Here is a 23544-nt window from a genome sequence, read left to right on the forward strand (position 1 = left end):
TTACGTAGACGAATTTTACCACAGACAAGTGTGACGTCTCTGGTCCTTCAACCTCTAAAAGGCTAGAGCGCCATTCGCGCTATGCTGAAAACTCAGTCAGAAGCTTTAATTAAGAGTTTGATTTAGCCAATTTATTTTAATTATATTTGAAAAAAAAATTGGTTTAAAATAAAGAGACCAATAATAAAAACATATTAAATTTGAGACTAATAAAAATAGATTGACTATACTATCTATTATATGGATATATATGGACAAACTGCTTTAAAACTACAGTTAACTCGAGATGTTACAGCTTAGATATGATTTTTGATTTATTAGAATTTGTTTTATATAATACTTATATAAGATTTAATGGTAATTTGTACAAGCAAATCGTGGTAATTCCCATGGGGGGGGGGGGAATGCCAGCCCATTTATAGCTGACTTGTTTTTAAGTCAACTCGAATATAAATATATGATGGATAAGAATAATCCAAATAATTTAAAACATGTTTTGTCAAATAATAAAAGATGTTTAGATGATATTTTGGTTTTAAATTGTATGGAATTCATTGATATTCCAAAAAATATATATCCATCAGAGCTTACTCTTGAACTTAGTCATGGCACTGGTCTAGAAGATCATTATTAGATTTGAATATTAATATTTCTGATAATAATAAATTAATTTTTAAAATATATAATAAAACGGATGATTTCGATTTTAAAGTGATTAATTTCCCGTTCCCTGAAAGTAATATACACTCAAACATCACATATTCGGCATTTTTCTCACAGTTACTTAGATATGCAAGGATTTGTAGCAATTATATTGATTTTAAAAATAGATGTAAAATTTTAAGCCAAAAATTGATTTTAAGAGGTTTTTCTCAAAATAGATTAACTTGGCAATTTAAAAAATTTAATTTTCATTATAACGAACTTTTAAATAAATACCAAAAGAAATATCTTGAAATATTTAGCGAAATCTTTGGTTAATTTTGATTTTCCTTGTTACTGAGTTTGGCGTGTCCCTAATTTTTGACAGTGGATTTCTAAAGGATTTTGCTTATATTGTCGTTTCAAATGGTCTTATTTTACATTCATTTCCTTGATTTTTATCCAGGTCACATTACATTAATAGAGAAATTTTGACATAGTGAAAAACTATGAATAATTATTTAGTTTTAATATAGATTGTGAATTAGTAACTTAACTAAGGTAGGATAAGCTTGTTTTGGTGTTACAAGGGGATACCATAGGGAATTTATGGTAGGCACGCCACTTGCCTGGGTAGAAAATTTAAAGTGCCGAAACCCTATAGGCAAGTGTTTTCTCCTGATGAGCCCTTGTGTTGGGTTGTTGCCTCTGAATTATTTGTCTTTTTTTTTAATGTTTGGTAAATGACTACTTATACTTACTTACGACAAGACTGCCTGTCCATGGGTTATTCTTTATGGTTGGTTGTGTATGGCTATGCTGTTTGACCTATGTGATTGTATGGATAAGTAGGGTTAAGGCCTCATTCAAGTGCTGATCTATATTAATCACTAATGTAGGAAAACAGTCTTCCTTTTCTCCTTCTGTCTTCTCTTTTTTCTTTTTTTTTATATTTTTGTGCTGTTGCACTGGTGATTTCTCTTTTCATTATAAATAATTGTATATTTCATTGTAGATTTTTGTTGCATATGGTATTTTGTTGCTTGTATTGTAAGTTATTATATGTTTTGTTGTATATATTGTATATTAGATAATTTTAAATTTAATAATAATGATATATTTTATATTAACTAAAATACCTATAATATATATATATATATATATATATATATATATATATATATATATATATTTATATATTATATATATATATATATATATATATATATATATATATATATATATATATATATTTAACATCACAATGACAAAACTTAGACTTTATGGAATGTGATTTCGTTTCAGAAGTGAAAATGAGACTTATATTACTCGTGGTAATGTACATTGCTTTAAAGTTTGGTTACTACAATTTTAAGTTCCTTTTGAGGATTCATTTCTTTATTCATAAGGAATTGTGCGCGTTCTTGATTTGACACCTTACTTAAAACATTTTTCTGTTCGTTTCAAGTTTTAAATTCACTCTTTACCTACCATGGATTTTTGTATTTGATGTATTCAACTTTTTTTCATTTTCTATTGACATAGTTTTCGCCTATAGTAAAATACTTGGTGAAACATAAGCAAATAAGTTTTATTGCTGTCATCAGTAAAATTACGGACTTCCATATTTATAGATTAGCCTTAAAATGGTAATTGTAAAAATTTTCAATTTTAATCAAAAACCAAATAAATTCTTAAATACCAAGGTTGGTGCAATCTAGAAACTGTTTGTGTAAAATTCAAGTAATATATTTTAGTATTTAACTTCACTGGGATTAGGGCTTGGGTCTTGGAATATCGTACATGAAATACTATTGTCGATCCTTTGTTATCAAGGGTGAAAACGAAAGACACTTTTTTTGTAATAGGGCTTTTTTGTGAGAGCATGTCAAAGTTTTCACTAAATGCTGAAGAAACCTTGAAGAGCTAAGACGGAATGAAAAGTAAAGCTACCATATTTTCAAGTTCTTCCAGCACAACTCGTAATTTACAATGATTACTTCTTAAGGAAGTGTCTGAAGTGGTGCTGATCCCCAGTAACGTACCATACTATTTCCTATTGTATTCCTCTTATAAAATAAATTATTGCACGTATAATATACCTTAAAAGATATTGGGCAAATATTTTTTTAAACAGTTTAAATACATAGAATTATTTATGAAATGTGATTTTTTTTCTCACAAAGTCAAGTTCTAGTTCGTATTCTCCTGGTTCAAGGATCATTCACAGGAAGTATCGATTTTTTTGAATTGAATAATTTAACTACGAGTCAATGAATGGGTAATAAACACTTGAATCCATAAATATATACATACATAGCCTATATATATATATATATATATATATATATATATATATATATATATATATATATATATATATATATATATATATATATATATATATATATATATATATATATATATATATATATATATATATATATATATATATATATATATATATATATATACATATATATTGTTACATTTGTATATATATATATATATATATATATATATATATATATATATATATATATATATATATATATATATATATATATATATATATATATATATATATATATATATATATATATGTGTGTGTGTGTGTGTGTGTGTGTGTGTGTGTGTATGTGCGTGTGTGTGCATGTAGATTCAAAATCTATTACATCGGAATGTGGCATACAACTTTTTAAACTCAATTTCCATACTATGTACAATCATGCTAAACAAACATGTAATATAATTTCATTTTCCCATTCAATTGCAAGGTTTTGTGTTCAGTCTTTGAATGGGTCAAAGCAATTCATCTCCTTCATTTTTTTATCCATAATTCCCATTGCCATAACCAAAACACTATTCACAAAAATGACCAAACATCACAGTCTCATAACGCTGCAAGATCTTTCTTCGGCATAAAACGAATGGATCTTGAGTATGACTAAATAAAAAAGTTTTTTTAAATGAAAGTAAGGAGCGACATTAAAACTTAAAACGAACAGAAATTACCCCGTATATGAAAGGGGACTTCAACGCCATGCTCTTTGCACTAAAGTTTGGCTCTTTCTCTCAACTCTACTTTTTAAAACAATAAAAACATTAGGGTAAAGAGCAGGGTGTTGAAGAAGGAGCAGCCCCTTTCATATACGGGGTAATTTCTGTTCGTTTTAAGTTTTAATGTCGCTCCTTACTTTCATTTAAAACAACTTGTTTTTTTTTATTTAGTTTCTGAACGTTTTTTAGTTAATCCATGTTTTGATTTCGGCTCTCCGCAGATGAATAATTAAAGCGAAATTTGCATATTTATCTATTGGGCTAAATGGCTTTCCCATAGTTTTGATCGAATGATTTTGTGACAAAAGGAGGGGAAGGAGGCCCAGTTGCTCTCCAATTTTTTGGGTACTTAAAAAGGCAACTAGAACTTTTAGTTTTTACGAACGTTTTCATTAGTAAAAGATATACGTAACTTACGAATTAGCTTACGTAACAAACTTCTATGTGCGTATGTTTTTATTACGTCAATGAGAAGGTTCGCCAACTCGCCAATACCTCGTCAATAGCTCTTTGCATTAAAGCTTAAATTTCGTCCCCTGAATCACAAAGGCCGTAGAATAAATAGTTGAAATTACTAAAAATCCTTTAGCGTAAAGAGTGAGGTATTAGGAAGAGGTGAACCCCTTATATGCGTAATATTTTCTGTTCGTTTTAAGTTTTAATGCTACTCCATACTTCCAGTTGAAAAAACTTTTTCATATTTATTTTCTGATTGTTTTTTTAAATAATGCTAGAAAATTCTGCGCCCCCTTTATGGAAATCTTCTTCCCCCATGGAAAATTTCCCCCACATAGCCCCCTCTTCTCAACCCCCTACCTCCCAACCAAAAAATCCCCCTGAAAACGTCTCTACATTTCCCAATAACCATTAATATATGCACACTGGTCAAAATTTGCAACTTGCAGCCCCTCCCACGGGGACTGGGGGGGGAGTAAGTCGTCCCCAAAGACATAGTTGTAAGGTTTTTCGACTATGTTGAATAAAATGGCTATCTCAGAATTTTGATCCGACTACTTTGGGAAAAAAATGAGCGTGGAAGGGGGCCTAGGTGCCCTCCGATTTTTTTGGCCACTAAAAAAGGGCACTAGAACTTTTCATTTCCGTTCGAATGAGCCCTCTCGCGAAATTCTAGGACCACTGGGTCGATACGATCACCCCTGGGAAAAAGAAAAAAAAAACAAAACAAAAAAAAAACAAATAAACACGCATCCGTGATTTGATGGGTAACTTTTGATGGGTAAGACTAAACTTGATGAAACTTATATATTTAAAATCAGCATTAAAATGCGATTCTTTTGATGTAACTATTGGTATCAAAATTCCGTTTTTTAAAGTTTTGTTTACTATTGAGCCGGGTCGCTCCTTACTACAGTTCGCTACCACGAACTGTTTGATATCTACTTCTAATCAAATTTAAACAAAGTTATAATCCAAAACTCTTAAAACTAAAATAAAATGAATATTTTTTTTTCGTTTCTTCCCTAGAGATCTTTTTCGTTAAGCTTTAATTAAACTTTAAGCTTTTGCTTAGTATTCTGTATTGTTTCTATTTCTTCATCACCCATATTATCTTTTTCCTTTGGTTATTGGTATAGTTCACATTTAGTACTTCGTATGATTTCATTAGAAAACACAGTGAGATAAACTTGGACATAGGGGTTAAATCAATTTTTTTACTAAATTTATTTATTTGATGATACATAGCGTGTTGACCTATATGGAATAGGAAGGTCTTTAATTGAGGAATAAATATGTAATGTTTAAAACTTACTTTTTGGCTACTCTTCTGAAGGGAGGAGACAGATGAAAAAAGTCCTCCCTTTTTCTTTTTGAGCTTTTCTTCTGCTTCTTTAACTTTATCTCTTATGCCATGGGCTTCTTGCTCCTCTTCTAAATACGACTTTTTAGCTCGTTCTAACTGATGGACTTGCTCTTGTACCTCTAGTTGAACAACCTTTAAGTACTCTACATGCTGAAACCAATAGAGAAATCACATATACAGCTTAAACAAAAGTATCGACAGGGGTGAGGAAAGACTCTCAATTGGTATGAAACAATCTACAAGAGAATTGCAAAAGGGTTGCTTAACCAATCACTAAGTGCTACTAATTTTAATAGCCATAGTAACTAAACAGCCCAAAAGGGTTTTAAACCGTGCTCTAAATGACAAAAACAAACTGATTGTCAGGAAGACTCAAATTATTTTATCACCATCATCCAGGAAACTACAAAAGCATTTTCTACTTAATCTGTGTTGATTATCAGTCCCTTCAGGGACTGTGGATTTAGGTGTTATTAAGACTAATATTTATTTCTTATTCTCTCTTTTTTTTAATTCTGCATGCCATGCTTTGTTCTATTTTCATTGTGTCAATGTTCTTGTGAAACAAATGTTTTGGATACAGCGTATTTTACTCAAGCATTGGTTAAAGTATGAAATATTCTTTTTACGTTCAATGGTTTTAGCTTCTAATACAAATTGATGTTCAAAACAATTAATTGATATTCAATAACCTAAATCCTAAATAATTTATCTTGGGAAATTAACTTTTGTCACTACATTCTGTTAGCATTATTCGCGGAATCAGGTAATTGAACCTTCTTCATTCAGTTTGCCTCATTATGGTGAATCTTCGTTTCAAAAACTTGACAAATGGCTTCCATCAAGAGTGACGATTCTAAACAAATATATAACACGTATAAAACCATATCTAAGATAATTTACCCTAACTAGTGTGACAATGACAATAGTGCGACAAGTATGTCATTTAATCTAGCAGGCCAGCTAGAGTACCACCTAGAGTACCAACAGTACCACCTAGAGAGAAAGCTCCTCGGAAGGATATGAGTAAATTTACTTATAGCAGAAATTTATCAAGCCTATCTATTTTGCTACTAGACTCGTTCTTTTCTGTTTTCAGTGAAGTGCTAGTTTTTTAAAATCCAAGGAATTTGAAAATGTTACGATTTAGCTTATGTGAGCTAATTTTGTAGATTTACTTACAAAATCAGCAAAATAGTAATTTTTATTCGATTGAAGTTTCAATTTCACTCTTCAGTTCGGTTTAGATTAATCAAAATAGAGCAAAAACAGCCTTAGTAATGAGTTTTCCTGTGTCAAATCAAGGGTAACAGGCTACAATAAAGAAAAGTAAACAGACAAACAAAAAATTTCTTGTTTTTCAATATGGAAGGGGGGCTAAAAGTCTCCTGTTTAGAGTTTTAAACCTTCAAAAATCGATTGGCTTTTTTAATGTATATTTCACGGCATTTTGACCCTTTGTGGGCAGAAATTGTGGTTTAGCAACACAATGTGACTGTAAACGCCACTTTCCTGTAGTTTTTCAACCTAGGGGGCTAATAAGTCTTCCATTTAGGGTATTAAGCTATAAAAATTAATTGATTAGCATAGAATTCTCGTTCTTTTACGTTTCTGCCCTCTTTGAGCAAAATTTTATGTTTTGTGAAACGACATGGCAGAAAAGGCGGCACTGAAGCTAGGCAGGGCTCAAAACCCCTATTTAGGATTTTAGACCAAGACAAATGGATTATATATCTTAGAATTTTTATTTTCTTGGTGTTAGGTGGCAGAAATCTAAGAAATCATCACTTTGCTGCGGCACGATCTCTTTTGTTACTTAAAAAAGCCCAAAATATGTGAACTTCCTCTCGAATAACCCCTCTTGGAACCTTCTACGGCGACTAGTTTGATACGTTCACACCTGGGTAAAACAAAAGAAAAGAAAAAAGATACATCAGTGGTTCATATGCAAGAAAATAGTGGTTTTCCTTGTTCAAAGTAGATGTTGTAGCATTCCTCAAATGTCTTTCCATCAGACTGTTGTTTTACATAATAATCTTTTAAACTTGGTTGCTATGGGCCCTAGTCCCTCTTTTGCTATACTGGAGCTATTGCCGCAACTACGATTTGGCAGACGGCAGGAACACTTAATTTTTAAAAAGTGGTACAATTGTACATAACTACACCAGGACCTCTGAAATATCCCAAAACAGTACAATTGTGGCGCATTGGCAACACTGTTGCCAACGCCAGGCTGTCGAACAACACTCGATTCTTGTTGAACTTTATTCATATGTGTATTCAGGATAAGATAGTTGCCAAACATTTGAAACCAGCTGAAGTTGCCTTTGAAAATAGGAGCCTTTACACCCACAAAAAAAAAATTAAAAATTTAATAAAAATACAAAAACTGAAATAAATGAATAAATAAATAAAATCAAAGCATCAAAATCAAAAGAGATATGACTATTACATCTAAAGAGCTATGTGTTAATATTCTTGTACTTGTACCAAAACGATAAAAAAAAATCTTTGGGACTAAATTTATATTTTAGGCAATAAATGAAACTTGCCTTTTTACAATTCTGGGTCTTGGACAGCCGCAAGTTTTTCGCATCTTCTGAGATTTGCTGTTGGAAAACTTCACACGCAGCTAAGCGAGCCTTAGCAATTTTTTCTGTCTCGTCGAGCAAACTTCTCCAAATCTGCCAAACTGTGCTGAAAAAGTCTTTAAGTTAAATAATGGAAGGTAGTATATTTAGCACTCATTTCTTGGTGTTGTATCCAGCTTGTTTACAAAATGAACTTAAAGAACAAGTTTTTCCTTTAAGTTTAAATTAAGAACTATATTAAAACAAAAGAGAAACACAGATTCTCCGGCATATGAGGGGGCTACCACCCTCTTAATCTTACACTCTCTATGCTATCATAGACGTTTTCTTCAACGAAAAGCCAGTCAAGATCACATTCATTATTGTAATACAAACCATCTTCATTATGTCCCTGTAAACACCTCCTATTTGGACCTCTGCCATTAGTATTAAGAACTGAATTAGGTGATTCCTTAGCAATAATAAAGGTTTGGCCGTAATTACATGTCATCTTCGACCTCTTCAATAGCAAGATTTCTTATAGAAAAATGGCACTTGTTCGTTCTGATATCGATTGCTGTGTTGCTACTTTTTGTCCAAGACAAATAGATTATGGAATTCACTATTACAAAGGTCGTTCATAAATTTTGGGCAATGGTATTTGTAGTTAGTTTACTAAGTTGTTTTTCTCTGCCTACCCTTGGCTAAAAGATTTTTTGAACAGGCTGCCGCGGATTTTGCATCCTCTACACTACACGATAGCGGCTCTGGCAAGAATTTTAAAAACACTGTTTCGGTAAATCCCAGATCCAGTGCAAGATCCAATGGTGAGCGATTGAAATCTCAACAAAATGGAAAAGGTTTAAAAAGATCGAAAAACATTGTATGACTCATCAGTCTCTACTCACGTCAGAAACAAAAGACCTCACTCTTGTCAAAGAAGAAGAAGAAAACAAGAAAGAAAATTCTTGGATCAAAAAAGTATTTCTTTTCCAAGGCTGAAATGGCATATCTACCACACAAGGACTTCCATCCATCAATCACTTCATCTTTAAATCTATTCAATTGTGGAAATGTTTATGTGAGTGCAAAACCTGGTTACCATGAACAATTCTACCCAAAACAACCGATCTCTGTAAACATGAATTTTCAAATTTATTCCAATGAGGACTATTTCGTGGAAATCTCTTTCATATTTATAGATTTGAATGTGGTAGTTAAGGAATCTCACAATAAAATGCCAAATTTATCTAATGGAACATCCTATGAAAATTGTGGATTGCATAATGTATTTCGACAATCACGTTTTGCATAAATGAAACATTGATGAGCGCTAGTAACAATCTCTCAAATTATACGAGCTATATACATTTCATGTTGATGACATCAAAGTCATACAAGGAATTGAGGGCTGTCCCAATGGAGATGAATGTAAGACAGACACTTACACTACACATGCACTTAAAGAGGCGATAACTAGTGAATTACATTTAGTTGGGAAAACAAATCACAGGATATTTAATATACCCCAATGGCTACCACCGAATATTAATGCGGACATAAAATTAACGCTCGCTCCATCGAATTGCATTTTATGAAAGGAACTAACTGCATCACGCGATGTAACAGTCTCTCTCGTCTTGGCAATTCTTCATGTACAAAAGCAATAGGTTCTGAGTACTGTTGCTTTGGCAGTGGTAAAACTGAGAGGTAGAGGAGATAATATCAATCTACTTGTTCCTCATACAATCACTTATCAGTGACATATTGCCACGGGTTCACGTACCTTCACCAAATCTTCACTTATCAATTGTAAAATCCTTGAAAACTGGCATTTTCATTTGTAAAAAAGCACTAGTGCTATAGGATCGTTGACAAGTTGTTCACACAAATTTGAAATGTTCATCTCTCGATGAAAAGTAAATAGAATCCCACTCAACAATTTATTATGTGATAATTCCTACAGGACACTGTATGATTTGATACTGCAATCCCTAGATCAAGATTCAAAGCTACTTCAAAATGATAGAACCAATACAATGTTCCCAAAATCTCATGGTATCACTGTATTTGACTTGTCTGACACTCAAGAGTATTGTACGAACGGGGAGTGGACATTTATAGTGCACCTTTGCCAAGCCATTAGCTGAGAATATTAAATTATTCTAGTTAAATCAATTTGAAACTTACTGGTAAATCCCTCCCGAAGGTAGTGTTCTACTAGAACTGGCACCATAAACCCACATCAAATAATTTGGGTATTTAATATGGCTTCTTACATGTCCAAACACAAATCATATTGTATACTATCAGGTTTCTTTGAAAAATTTATAGTTTTAACAATTCACTTATCATTGTTTAATAGCAGTCAGTCGACCGTAAAGACATATCATTGGCTTTGCATCTTTCAAACAGCAAAGAATACAGAATACTTTTATCCTCTTGGCCTACCATAGGCGTTCTACACTGTACACACAAACAACTTTATTGAAAGCAGTGGGAAAACTATTATTCAAAACCAGAAGAGAGTGTAGAATTTAACAACTAAAAGCTGTGGTATTCATGTACTATCATATTTCGTTTTCTGATGTTGTGGCTATTCTTACGGCTTTTTTCTCCTCTTTTGATTTCTTTTCAACATATACGTAGCTGTTGAGAACAATTAATGGCGACAGATCATCTGAACTCACTATATATAAATCTTGGTGTGCAAATTCAGGGTCACATCTCCTACAGTACAATATAAAATCATTCTTATTGTATCTCTTTGTGAATACCGTGCTCTGTACGCTAAGCCTGTTAGCACTTTTAAAAAAGCTTCCTATTCTAATTGAACGGCTCCCGTGTTTCAGCCGCCGTTCTTAAAAAATTGGGACAAACAGTAAACTTAAGCGTAAAGAGGAAAGCATTGAGGAGGGGACAGCCCATCTTATATAGAATAATTTTTATTCATTTTGAGTTTTAGTGTTGCTCCTTACTTTCAATTATAAAACTTGTGTTTTTTAATTTAGTTTCTGATCCATTTCAAATAATGCCGGTAAATCTGGCTCACCCTCCATAAAATATACCCCCGACTCCCACAGAAACTCCTTCGAAATTTCATCCAACGTAAAAGGCACCCACCTCTCCTGTCAAATTATCTCCAGACAGTTCCATCCTCACTGAAAATTCCCCTCCCCATAAAATTGTTATTTTGGACGATTCAGCCTGAAAAATTCTCCTTAGCATCCTTTCATTTGAATAAGACTTTCATCCCTAATCAGTTTCTTGAGAACTCCAGAAATGTCCCCTTTTGTGTAAATTATTTTCCGGAAATCAAAACTCGCAGAAAATAGCCCCTGGATAATCCCCCGGAACATCTCTACATGTAGAATTTGGCAGAGAGAAAGTAAGGCAATTATAAACAAGTTCGTACAGTAATTATGTCAGATCGCCTCGCGTAAAATTCCAACTGGAAAATTCCCCCCAACTACCCTAGAGATTATCCTACTCAAGGAAGATTTTCCCTATAGATATCCACCCCAAACACAAACCCCCACCACTGAAAATGTCTGTATGCTTCCCAATAACAAAAAGTATGCGTAAAACAACGGGTGAATTTCATAACTTACTGGCCTCTCCCTACTAACTATGGGGTTCATGTTATACCAAAAGACATAGTCATTTGCTCTTTCAACTACACTGAACAAAATGGCTATCCCAAAATTTTATCAGATAACTTTGGGGAAAAAAGGGCATGGGAGGGGGACCAGTTGCCCACCGATGTTTTTGATCACTTAAAAAGGACACTAGAACTTTTAATTTCAGTTCGAATGCACCCTCTCCCTATCTTTTAGGGTCATTATTTCAATACGATCACCTCTAAAAAAAATCACATCCTTGACCTGTTTTCTGGCAAAATAGCAAAATTCCACACTGAATATGATGGCGTGATGTTCTTTAAGATTCCTTGAATTTTAGGGGGACTTCCAGGAAAATTTTTCAACGAAGGGGGTATTTTCGGTTATATTTGAAAACATCAGTAATGAAATAAAAACAAATCTTTTTTCAAATGAGAGTGGGCTAAGGATAATTTTCAAGGCGTAATTTTCCACAAGAAATTTTCTTGGGGCTATATTCAGCGAGGATGAAATTGTCCAGAGTGACCAGGGGGAATAGGATTTTACACGGGAGGAGCTTTCCGTACAGAAAGTTTTTTGGGGAAGAGAAGTTTCCCATGAAGGGGAAGGCGGATTTCTCGATATTATTTGAAAAATGACAGAAATTAAATACAAAAAGAAGTTTTTTCAACTGAAAGTAAGAAGCAGAAATAAAACTTTAAACTAACTGAAATTGTCCCGTATATGACGGGAGATTTTTCTTCTAAATGCCTAACTCTATATCCTAAGGTTTGACTTTTTATCCCAAATCTTTAAGAACGACTCCTGAAACACAAGGTCTGTTTAATTAGAATGAAAAGCTTTTTTAAAGTACAAAAAAACTTTAACGTGAAGAGCGAAGTACTGAGGAGAAATCCTCCATCATATACAAAATAATTTCTGTTCACTTAATTGTATAAATCAAGAGTCACGAGCGTGAGAAAAATTGCCGAATTTCAAAAAGGGGAAAACACCACCTAAAGGTCAAATGTTCTTAAAGAGAATCCCAGTCGTAGATTCAGCAAATCAGAAAACCTGACTATAGAGGTTTCAAGCTCCTATCTTCAAAATGAAGAATTTTGGATTGTTTCTCAGAGGAAAGATCACGTATGTGTGTTTATCTTTTCTTTTTGTGTGTGTTTGCGTTAGTATCAAACCGATGGTCCTAGAAGATTGGGAGAGGGCTCATTCAAAGAGAAATTGTAAGTTCTTAGTGATGTAAAATTATCCATCCGCTTTAACTAAGGAGAGGTGGTTGGTCAGTGTGTAGGTTGGTTGGGGTTATGATAGCCAGGTCTCTAAAAGAACGCATTTTAATGAACAAACTATCCAACTCTCAATGAGTCTTTACATAAATATACAAAGTGGTAGGGGGGCAGGAATTAATTTCTTATTTCCATTCTCTTAGATTAGGCCTAAATAAGGGTCCTACTGGAATATACATACCTTCTTATTGCAGAAAAAAATTATTGTTGGTATAACAATGCCCTCCACTAGCAATGATATTTTTCTATGTTGTATAAGATACTGCAATCAGGTGTCTACCGGTAGAGAGGAGGAAAAGCGAGGCAGGGCAACATAGTATTGCCTGGAGGTTTCTTGGGTGGGGGGTTGGCAAGTGCTATCGAGAGCTTTGTTTTCAGTTATTTAAAAATGGTAATATTTTTCTTTTCATATTTATATAATATATTTCAATGTGTATCAAGCGAAAAAGAGGTGAAGTCTAGGATTAGACAAGCCAGTAGAGCTGACTAAAGCAAGTTTGGCGATCGAAAAAGTACTCCCTGAAACTGAAATTGAGACTGTTCAACAGTAACGTCCTCTCTGCCCTCATCTATAGCTGTGAATGCTGGAAACTGAACCAATAGCAAGGAAAGATAATTCTCGCTTTCGAGAACAACTGTCTTTGCAGGATACTGAATATTAACTGGAAGGACCATATAACTAACCAGACAGTTCGCTCTATCGCGCATCAGCCCCTGGTAACAAATGTCATACACCGACAAAGATGGCGCTACTTGAGACACGTTATCCGTATGGCGGAAGATAGACTCCACAGAATGGTACTCGAGTGGCAAACAGAGGGAACCCAAAGAAGAAGAAAGCCAAAAATACACTTCGTCTTACATACCAGCGGGAACTGAAGCTCATCAATTCGACAGTCCAACCCCAATGGGAAGATGTCTGGGCAGTAACGCATATGAGGGATGATTGGTGGCTCTTTCTGGATGCCCTAGGTTCCTCTGGTAACACAGGAGGAACTAAGGTCTAAAGTCAGGTATTCAAACATTGGAACATCCTATTGTAGAGGCTGTGATAGTTTCAGCCTCGTAGAAGATCAAAAATGACGCAGAATTTCCATTCATATAAACAAGAATACCGTCTACTGGAAGCTCCGTATTAAAGACACTATTAAGAACCTGCTCAACGAAACTACTGTTTTAAATCAAATTTTTATTTTTAATCTACTGTTTGAAAGAAACCATTATTAAAGATCAATCGAAGCCCAAAACGAACACAATTTAAAATCAATGGTCCTATCAAACATTAAGATAACCTTCTCTTAATATCGATAAAGATAAATCACTATATTGATTTACTATGATAAAGTATCATAATTAAAATAAATTTACTTTTCTTACTTTTTACTTGCTCAAATTTCATAGAAAAGAACTTATCAAGAATAGTTGTTTGTATTCTTTTTACTGCCTCAATAGTTGACATAGGCAACCACGGGTAGAAAAAAAAGTTGAAACTATTTAACTTTATTGTCTGACATACGCTTAAGGATAACGAATAGTGGGAATAGCTAATAAAATGTGACGGCTGTGGTTACAAAACTAAACAACTGAAACTGAAGCACACTATCTAACACAGGTGTGGGGAGGCCTAAGACAACTCCTCTTTATGCTCTTTGGTATAATGTCCAAAAAGAAAGATTGGGGACAGCTTAAAAGAGTCGAAAGTGGTGCTAGTGGCAAAAAAAGTCACGATTACCATCTAGTGTTTGAAATATCTTGGCATTTTTCTATCTTAGTAATTGTGTTCTTTCGAGAAGCCTAGATCATCCACTCGTTTTACACTAATTTACCAATGGCATTAATTAAAAAATTTTGCCTTATTTTTACACTAAAAATTTCCCAAGAAACACCAAACACTAGAATGTCGGTGATTGTATTGTCAACACTAGGGCCAGTTCCAACTCTTGTCAATTACTAGAGCTCACTGGCATGCAATTTCATTTGGTCCTAGTAATTAGTATGAAATATTGACGGGAATCTAGTGACGCAATCAGAGGATTTCTTTTTAGTCTCGTACAGAGTGAAGTAATGTTTTTAGGGTTCAACTTTTGAAAAAAGGTTCCTCTTATTAATTCATTTTTGTTTATAAATAACCCTGGCTCCGAAAAATACACCTCATCTTTGATATATCAAAACAATACTACGTCCTATATATAAGTGTATCCTTGATATTACAGCACCCCTAACCCCTTCCTCATCCAAAACTGAAATAGCAAGTTTTAAATGAAATGAATAAGATAAGTAGCAAAAAAAATGTTTAGTTAGTAGTTGCAAAAACAGAAGTCAGTTATTGCTTCCAAAAATTAGCCTAATAAAGTGATTACCTTTGATCCGAAGTTAAATGCTCTTTGGCCGTTTCAGAAACAGGGGGAACCTTTTTGCTAAGGTACGTACCGCACACCTTAATTAGTGACTCGGCACAAGATTTCTCTATTGACGATCGTTGTTTCATAAAATTCCTAAAATATAAGATACAAATGTATTGATCGAAGCATTGTTCTGAGACTATCAATCTGTAAGAACCTGTTATAAATCTTTTTTAAGTTTCATGTTGACTATGCTACTAAAAGCAACGTCATTTGTTCTAAAAACTAATCATAATAATAAAGGTGAATACTTTACCAATCTGGTCTAAAAGCAGTTTTCTTTAAGTTAAAAGGGGTTAAATAGCAGCTTGAAAACGAGCAGCAGAAATTAAGGGTTTCGTCAACTATGATGAAGATACTGAAGGCTTTGAAGAAGTTGCAAGACACTAGAAAAGGAATGGTAAAGGCGAAAAACCAGTTTGTATCTCTAAGGCTTTCTCCTATACATTTGAGGCCGGCCTAGGATCGTTGCAGTTTTGATATTCGCATTGTTGTCAAATCAGGGAGTAAGGGACACCTTAGACAATCTCAAAATTAAATTTGGCTCAAGTACGCTCTGCCCTCAGAATGAAATGGTTCAAGAATACAATAGTGAAAAAGTGCATACTTCCACTGCTAAGTAACTTTTGTCTCATCAAGTTCAAAAATTAAGTCTTTCCTTAAATCATCACAATCCTTATTCAACCGAAGAAACAAAAATTAAATCTTGGGACTTATAACGTCGTATCTTCACAAATTACCTCATTCATAATTCCTTGGTCAAGCACAAGCAAAGACTCTATTGAATTCATTATTCTTGTAAATTTAGGAACATCGTTTATAAAAGCACGATGAGAACAATTCATTTACAATATTTAAATGTAAAGATTCCAGCTGCACTAGTTGAAATATTTTGAGAATTAAACCTCCTTCCCATTTGGCAGCTGATCGCCAAGGATTAATTATTCTGCATAATCACAAAGATATTACAAACAATCTATCAATAGTACAAACAAAAGCAGTATGATCCCTTAAAAAACAATAAAATAGCAAAATACTCATTTCTAAACATATTTTAAAAATGTTCTTGATTATATCTTCCAAAATAAGAGATTTCATGTCTTTTGTCCTTCAATGTGTCCGATTCGCATACAAAGTGATACGCTTTCAAAAATGCACCTAAACATTGGGCATAGAAATAGACACTTAGACAGTCCTTTTTTAATGTAACTAGCCACAAGTTTCATAATCAATCCTTACCTCATTAACAAAATTTAAAATTTTTACCTTTTCAACTCTTCTTGAAACAATTTTCGGCCCATAGTATGTCGATGTATTTTGAAAGACTCGGCTAATTCCTTTTTGCTTTTCATCATTTTACGATTTCAAATTTCCTACCACAGTATGCAATGGTGTTACCTACAACGGTAACACATTTCCTACCACGATATGAAGGTCTTTGAAACATTATTTTGTTGTCACTTCCAAGTCATTAATAGTTGAAAATAGAAATTTTTTTCTGAGGTAGGAGGTAGAGGGTTTATATTTCAGTAAATTCAGATGTCCAACAGTTTTTGGCAAAACACCTGTCAACGAATGTTTTGGACTAGGTAAAAAGAAAAATATATTTTCACTATTTTGGAACTTTTGGGACAAAATGCAACTATGAAATTCTGAAAACTATTTTAAAAATTCTAAAATATTTGCACCATCCAAAAAATTGCATTACTTTACTTTGCCACGTCCCCCATCCTTAATATGAAAATATACAGCCGAAATTATATATACCCGATTTATTTTCCATACGCCGTCTCTTTTATTCATGTTAATTTAAAAGTGAACAAGCAACGGTAACTGCAACAAGCGCCGGAATGAAAAATTTATTCAATATCTAGCCGCTTACGTGTCTGGCCAGTATTTTACCATTAAAACAACAAAGGTTAAATATAAAATGTTTGTATCTGTATGTCGTGGGGGCAATTGAATTTGTTGCTCTTGGGCTCTTAATGATAAAGTAATGGTTAAACTTATAGACAATCATATGCAGTGCCGGGCTACCGGTACTGTAGGAATTTCATAATATGTCTATGAAAGGCAAAGTTTTCATTGTGTCTAAATCCTGAACCCTATTGAACACTATATAGAATTTGAAGCAAAAAAATGTATGTTTATTTGCCCAAAAATCAAGATTTCATTATTCCAATTTTAGGAGGTTTGGTTCAATTTGTAAAACCTAAACAGTAAGCAAGCACACTAATCAAAAATAACGAGACCGGAAGGTTGCGCATATGAAACGTGCAGACAAGATTCACAACCCTAAAATTAACATTTGTTTAGCCAGCGCATTAACTTTAATATAATTTTAGGTACATGACTTTGCACCCCGTCTACAATTACGATGCAAAGTAGGCAATTTTTGGTTTTCTCAAATTTTAGTTTTTTCTTGGTTACTTTGCGTTTCTGAAAGTATTTTGAGGTGTTTGCTATTAACTTGAAAAATGATAATTTTTATTTTGTATTACCTAGTTAGGTGAATAAGTTATCTATTTGCCGCGTATTTGTTTAAAAATCATTCCTAATTCTCTTTTTTGTTAATTTGCACAATGCCCCAAAGTAAAGTCTCTTCATAACAGATTTAGAAAACATCTGTGACAACATCAATGCCTATTTTGAAGCAAATTCTCTCTGGAACTTGAAGCTCCGTCTTCCTATAACGTACCGAATATCCTCCAGAAGTTCGCATTCTTGTTGGTTCTTAACTTGAAGCTTTGCAATCTGATCTGTATGTACTGTCTTCAGAATTTTAGAATAGGTAGAAGGCTGAAAAGAAAAAACATTAAAAGGATAGATGAACTGACGTACATGGAAATGATAAGCTCGACTATTTGAACACTTTACTTATAATCCAGTGGATGGTCGTTTAACGTTTTGCAGCTTTATCAAGTTCATCTCTAATAGTCTATAAATACATGTGTTGGATTCAATTGAATTTTGAATACTTTCTGCTATAACAAAAACTCCAATAATTCAGATATTTTTAGTATGAAAAGGTGGTTCTATATATAAAATAAATTTTATATTTGAATAGGGGTTGTCAATTATTAGTTTATAAACTACGCACTTTCTGGTGCTTTCAAGAAGAGGCAAATTAGAAATTTAGTGATTTTTTTAGCTCATTTAGGGATTCTTTTCTTAATACGTTAGTGATTCTCTTTCCGACCTGGTGGCAACCCAGGTCATAAACAGACTTATTTTCTTCTTTTTTTTAGTCAGGGTAATAAACACACCCAAATATAATTTGTTTGGACCACTGCCTTCGTGCATGTATGGCGGGTATCGAGACTGTATAAAAAGTGCCAGATTCGAACCAGAAAGATCATAAAGTTCTGATCTCACAAAGAATGATTTTCATTGGCAGTCAATAACGGCTTGACTAAAAGCGTAAAATAACCTTCACTTTTTATAACTTTACGTCTGGGGATAGGGCCTCTATTAGTTGAAAGCGATACCATGTGATTACTTTCATCGAATGAAAGGCCATTTCACGATCCTTCTGGTTCGATTTTGACACCCTTAAAACAGTTTCTAACACCCAAGGGAAAGGATTGCAAATTATTAAATCATACCTATGCGGACGCAAAATCACAGTAAATGTCGGTGGAAAAACGACTAATTTAAAAAGTCTTATTGATATTGGTGTCCCCCAAGGCTCAGTATTAGGTCCACTTTTATTTTTGATCTATATTAATGATCTTCCCCGAGGTTTGCATGAGCATATTAGCCATGCAGTTCTATTTGCAGATGATACAGCTATAACAGTTAAAGCTAGGGATTCATTGACATTGATCGAAAATCTGACTATAAGTGTTACCTCAATTAATCGATGGTTTGTTTCTAATAAACTAGTACCGAATTTTAAGAAAACTAATTTTATGGTTTTTGGTTGATCAAAACGTTCCACTCGAGAGATTTCTTGTGAGGAGCTACAGGTTGGTGATCAAAAAATTTGTAGGGTCCAATCATATTGTTGTTTAGGAGTTTTTCTTGATCCCCTTTTGTCATTTCATAATCATATTGAGTATTTAAGATTAAAACTTGCTAAAAATATTGGGTCGATGTACCGTGTGAAGAATATTTTTCCTTTTACCATTTTAAAAATAATTTACCACTCTCTAATTACTTCTTATTTGAATTATTGCTCAGTTGTATATCTTAATAAATTTTGGAAGCATATAAAACCCTTACAGGTACTACAAAATAGGGCAATAAGAATACTTGGAAATTTCTTACATCGACCTTCACAACTTGAAAATGTTTCGGAAACTAAAACATTATTCCTCTTCTTAAATTTGTTGGATTTAAATGATATACGAATATTAAATACTTCCATATGGCATTTTCAAATCCAAAATTCTAAAAATTATTTCTATGACAAATCTCTGTTAATTTTTCTTCCTCGTTCGGATTGTCGGAGGTCTAGGATGTATCGAATTCCTTTTGTAAGCTCTGAAAGGTTAAGGTTTTCGATCAGATACCGAATACCCTTCATTGCTAACAATCATAAGCTGAATGATAAAATTCTGTTTGATCCATCCCAAAAATCTCAGCTAAATTTAAAAAAGCAAATATTAAAGATTGTTTGCTAAAATTTTGATTATTTACCATTGATGATGGAAATTTAAATTATTTGATCTTCTTATTTGTGTGTTTGTTTTTGTGTCCCTGTGTCTGGGATGGCCTCCCACGCCCCTCCTGCCCGATGTTTACATATTTACTTATCTTTTGAGCTTTTTTTCTATTTTGTGTGTCTTCTACCGTATTATATTTTGAAATCATTATTACGATGAGATGTTGATGTTTTTCCTATGTTTTTGCACTGTCCCAGCCTTACGAGTTCTGCTCTCTGTTGGGGCATAATATTGTTTGTGTATTTTTTGAGTTGAATAACGAAAAGTTGAAGTTGAAAAAAAAACAAAAAAAAAAAAACAAAAAAACACAGTAAATGCGCAGGTGCATTGATGCTGTGCAAGCTTGCTCCAAAATAGTGATATTAAGATGTTCCATTTTTTTATATAGCTGTGATGCTCGTGAAAAACGTTCGCCGCCTTACTAGTGATGTTTTTTTTCTTGTGAAAATTTTACAGTTTTTCGTCATCTCTATCATGGTATGGACTTGGTTTCATTTAATCACCTAAAAATAACTTTTACAATACTGATGAAACAAGCCAAATGAAGGCATGGCTAACATCGTTTGGTACCTCGAGCGGTTTTACTTTTTGACAAAAGGCCTTTAGAAGGATTGTCTAGTAATCTCTTTATTGGGTCAGCAGCAGTCCCTACCATGACCAGTGAGCTGTGTAGTTAAACTCGGTGAATTTTGTTACATACTGATTTCTCATATTGTATCATAACCAATATTCCTCTGACAGCTTATTACAAAAACTAAAATATTAGGGTTTTGAACCCAAACTACGATGGGCCCAATCTTGTACTCAGGAATGAAGTTTTGATGTGGAGGGAGGATATATAAAACAAAAAAAAAATGAAAGTTAATTTAAGAGAAAATTGTAGAATTTTAGAAAATTAAGAATTGATTTGAGAGTAAACGTGTTTAGATTTTATGGATCCACACACCTAAAAGCCGTTATCCCTACACACGTATCTTATGAATTGACAGTTCATGCAATAACCTTGACTAAGTAAAGCGTGATGTATCTCCTACGTATATTTTTTGTATGGGTCATCATACAGAACAGATGGTCATAGAAAGGAAAATTGAGGAAGGGCTATGATAGTCAAAAAAGTGAAATGCTGGCAACATCACTAGAAATTACAGACATAGAAGAAGATATAATCATCGGATTCCCTTGAGGTTTTATTAAGTAACCACAGAGATAATGTGTAGGGAAATTTATTGTAATCCCTTTTTTTGTGTCAATTCGATTGTTGGGCACCACAAGTTCTCATTGTCAGTAATTCGGATTAAACAAATATTCGAAAGAAGTTAAGCTTCATGTGTCGTCCTTATTCTGCTAGAGGTCTGATCATCACGAAGGAGCTGAAAAGGAGCTGTGGATCAAAAGAAATCTAGCTTAGAAGGGAAAGGGAATTGCCCTAAGAAAAGAAATCTAGCTTAGAAGGGAAAGGGAATTGCCCTAAGAAGTTTTTGAGATTCTAAACAAAAAACGACCGAAAGATTCTAAAAATGGACAAACGCCAATTGCTCACCACCGATCAGTGTCAGGCGACACGCCGACGAAATGTTTGCCGTTAAGCCTGTGGCGTTCTTCCACCCCTTATAATTTGGTCCATTGCCGCTGAATTGAAACTTACGGTGGCTTCGGGGACTTATGTGAATGTGACTGCGACTATGACTGCGGCCGTTAGCCCTAATCCTGTTGCGTAATTTATGTTTGTTTTACGCTTAAACTATTTTTTTTATTTCTGCTCGTCTTTGGTTTAATATGGTTCTTTACTTTTTTTTGAAAAACTTCGTTTATGGAGAATTGTATTTTAATTCATAAATAAAATGGGCGATGTATTCCACGTTTTTGAAGTCTAGAACGTATACAGCCTCAAATGTTTCGATTTGTAGCATTGAAGGACACAAAGTGAAACTTCTGCATTGGCATCCTTTTACCCCAGTACCCGTAAATTCGGGAATATGGGTACATGGTAACAACTTTTCAGTCGCAATCATTTGGGAATCTTTTGATCAATGGTGCACAGACTCCATTCGATTTGATCAAGAGCACGTAAGCCCCACCGTCAACCTTCTTTGCTAAACAGAACTTACTCTTCGTTTCTATCCCTCTTTATTTGATGGTTCTCACACTTCGGCTTGAGCCTCCTTTTTTGACAGTACGAAGGCTACATATCCAAGCGCTTTGGGTTAATAGTGTGTATACTCTGTCCCTAACTCCACTTGGCAAATAGCGCACACGATCTTCGAAACCATTTTGAGAAAGAGCATATATAATTAGTCTGTTAGTCCTTTCGTAAACAATAAGTACTTTTCAGCCTATTATGGGCACAATGTGTGTACTCTATCTATCAACCCTTTTGGTCAACGGTGTGGACTTTCTATCTCCAACCTCCTTTGGTCAACCCTGCAAAGGCTCCGTCTCTAACCTTCTTTGGTTGATAGACTCAGCCCCATTAAGTAGGCATTAGGCGCTCCATATCCAACCCTTATTGGTAAACAGTGCGAATGGTCCATCTCCGATCTCCTTTGGTTGGGGTCACTTTCTGAGTACCCTAAATCAACCCATTCAGAAATTACTTTTTATTTCCGCCAAAATTTAATGTTCTAATGGTTTTTAAGCTTGTTCCTAACAGATCTAAGGCCTACTATAGAGCATGAAAGATCAAAATAAAAAGATATTTAATAAATATTTTTGAATTGTTTGATACTCACCAAAGCAAGTAATTAAGGATTTATATGGCTGTTAACTATAGATCTGATGCCAAGTTTGTAACAAACATCATAACTCCTAAACCGAAACACACTGAGTACATTATACACTAGGCGTTTGATTTTCATAGAAAGTGGTACTCAAGGATTTTGTCGAGTTGCTGATTACAAAACTAAGGCCAACATATTAATTCAGAAATAAGAATCTAAACACACTAAGTACTTGATTCACAGATAGCGGTAAATTTCCCTAAAGAGGTTATATACCCCGTAGTGCAACGGTTCCTAACCAGTAAAGCAAAAAGGCACTTCGACACAGGGTTCTATTTCTAGGTAGTTTAAAAAGGCATATTTTTTCTTATTATATTACTTATTTTTATTTATTTTTAGAAAAATTTAGAATGCCTAGATTTCGTGAAACGTTAACTCAAAAGATCGTTGCAGACATATCAAGTGCGATTGGATATTCCGATTGAGCATTCAAATTTCACGCTGAATTTGAATTGTAATATGATTTTTAGTTCGTAAGCAAAACACAAATAAATGTTAAAATAATTCCTGTACTTTGCAAATAATCAAAATATATTAATCTAAGAAACAAACATAAATCAAATTTCAAAGCAAACCTCTGAAGAAATTTAGTTTTAAGAAACATAGAGCGATAATAAAACGAATCGAAATAAAACAACAATGATAAGCCAAGCTTATTATGACCATAAATTGTAAATTATAAAAATTGGTAAGCCTCTCCC

At 33.7% G+C, this 23544-nt stretch overlaps 1 protein-coding gene across 3 annotated transcripts in view; it reads right to left on the minus strand.

Moving 5' to 3' along the window:
* Positions 1-23544, minus strand: part of LOC136031305 (protein nervous wreck-like) — a 121987-nt gene that overhangs the window by 87567 nt on the left and 10876 nt on the right. For all 3 annotated transcript variants that reach the window (XM_065710759.1, XM_065710761.1, XM_065710760.1), the window contains exons 2-5: positions 18098-18198; positions 15358-15492; positions 8077-8221; positions 5474-5674 (exon numbers count right to left, since the gene is read on the minus strand). In XM_065710759.1, coding sequence (XP_065566831.1) covers positions 5474-5674; positions 8077-8221; positions 15358-15492; positions 18098-18198 — 582 coding nt within the window. The remainder of the gene's footprint in view (positions 1-5473; positions 5675-8076; positions 8222-15357; positions 15493-18097; positions 18199-23544) is intronic.

Source organism: Artemia franciscana, chromosome 9, assembly GCF_032884065.1.
Source record: "Artemia franciscana chromosome 9, ASM3288406v1, whole genome shotgun sequence".
In the NCBI taxonomy this organism is placed as follows: Eukaryota; Metazoa; Arthropoda; class Branchiopoda; order Anostraca; family Artemiidae; genus Artemia; species Artemia franciscana.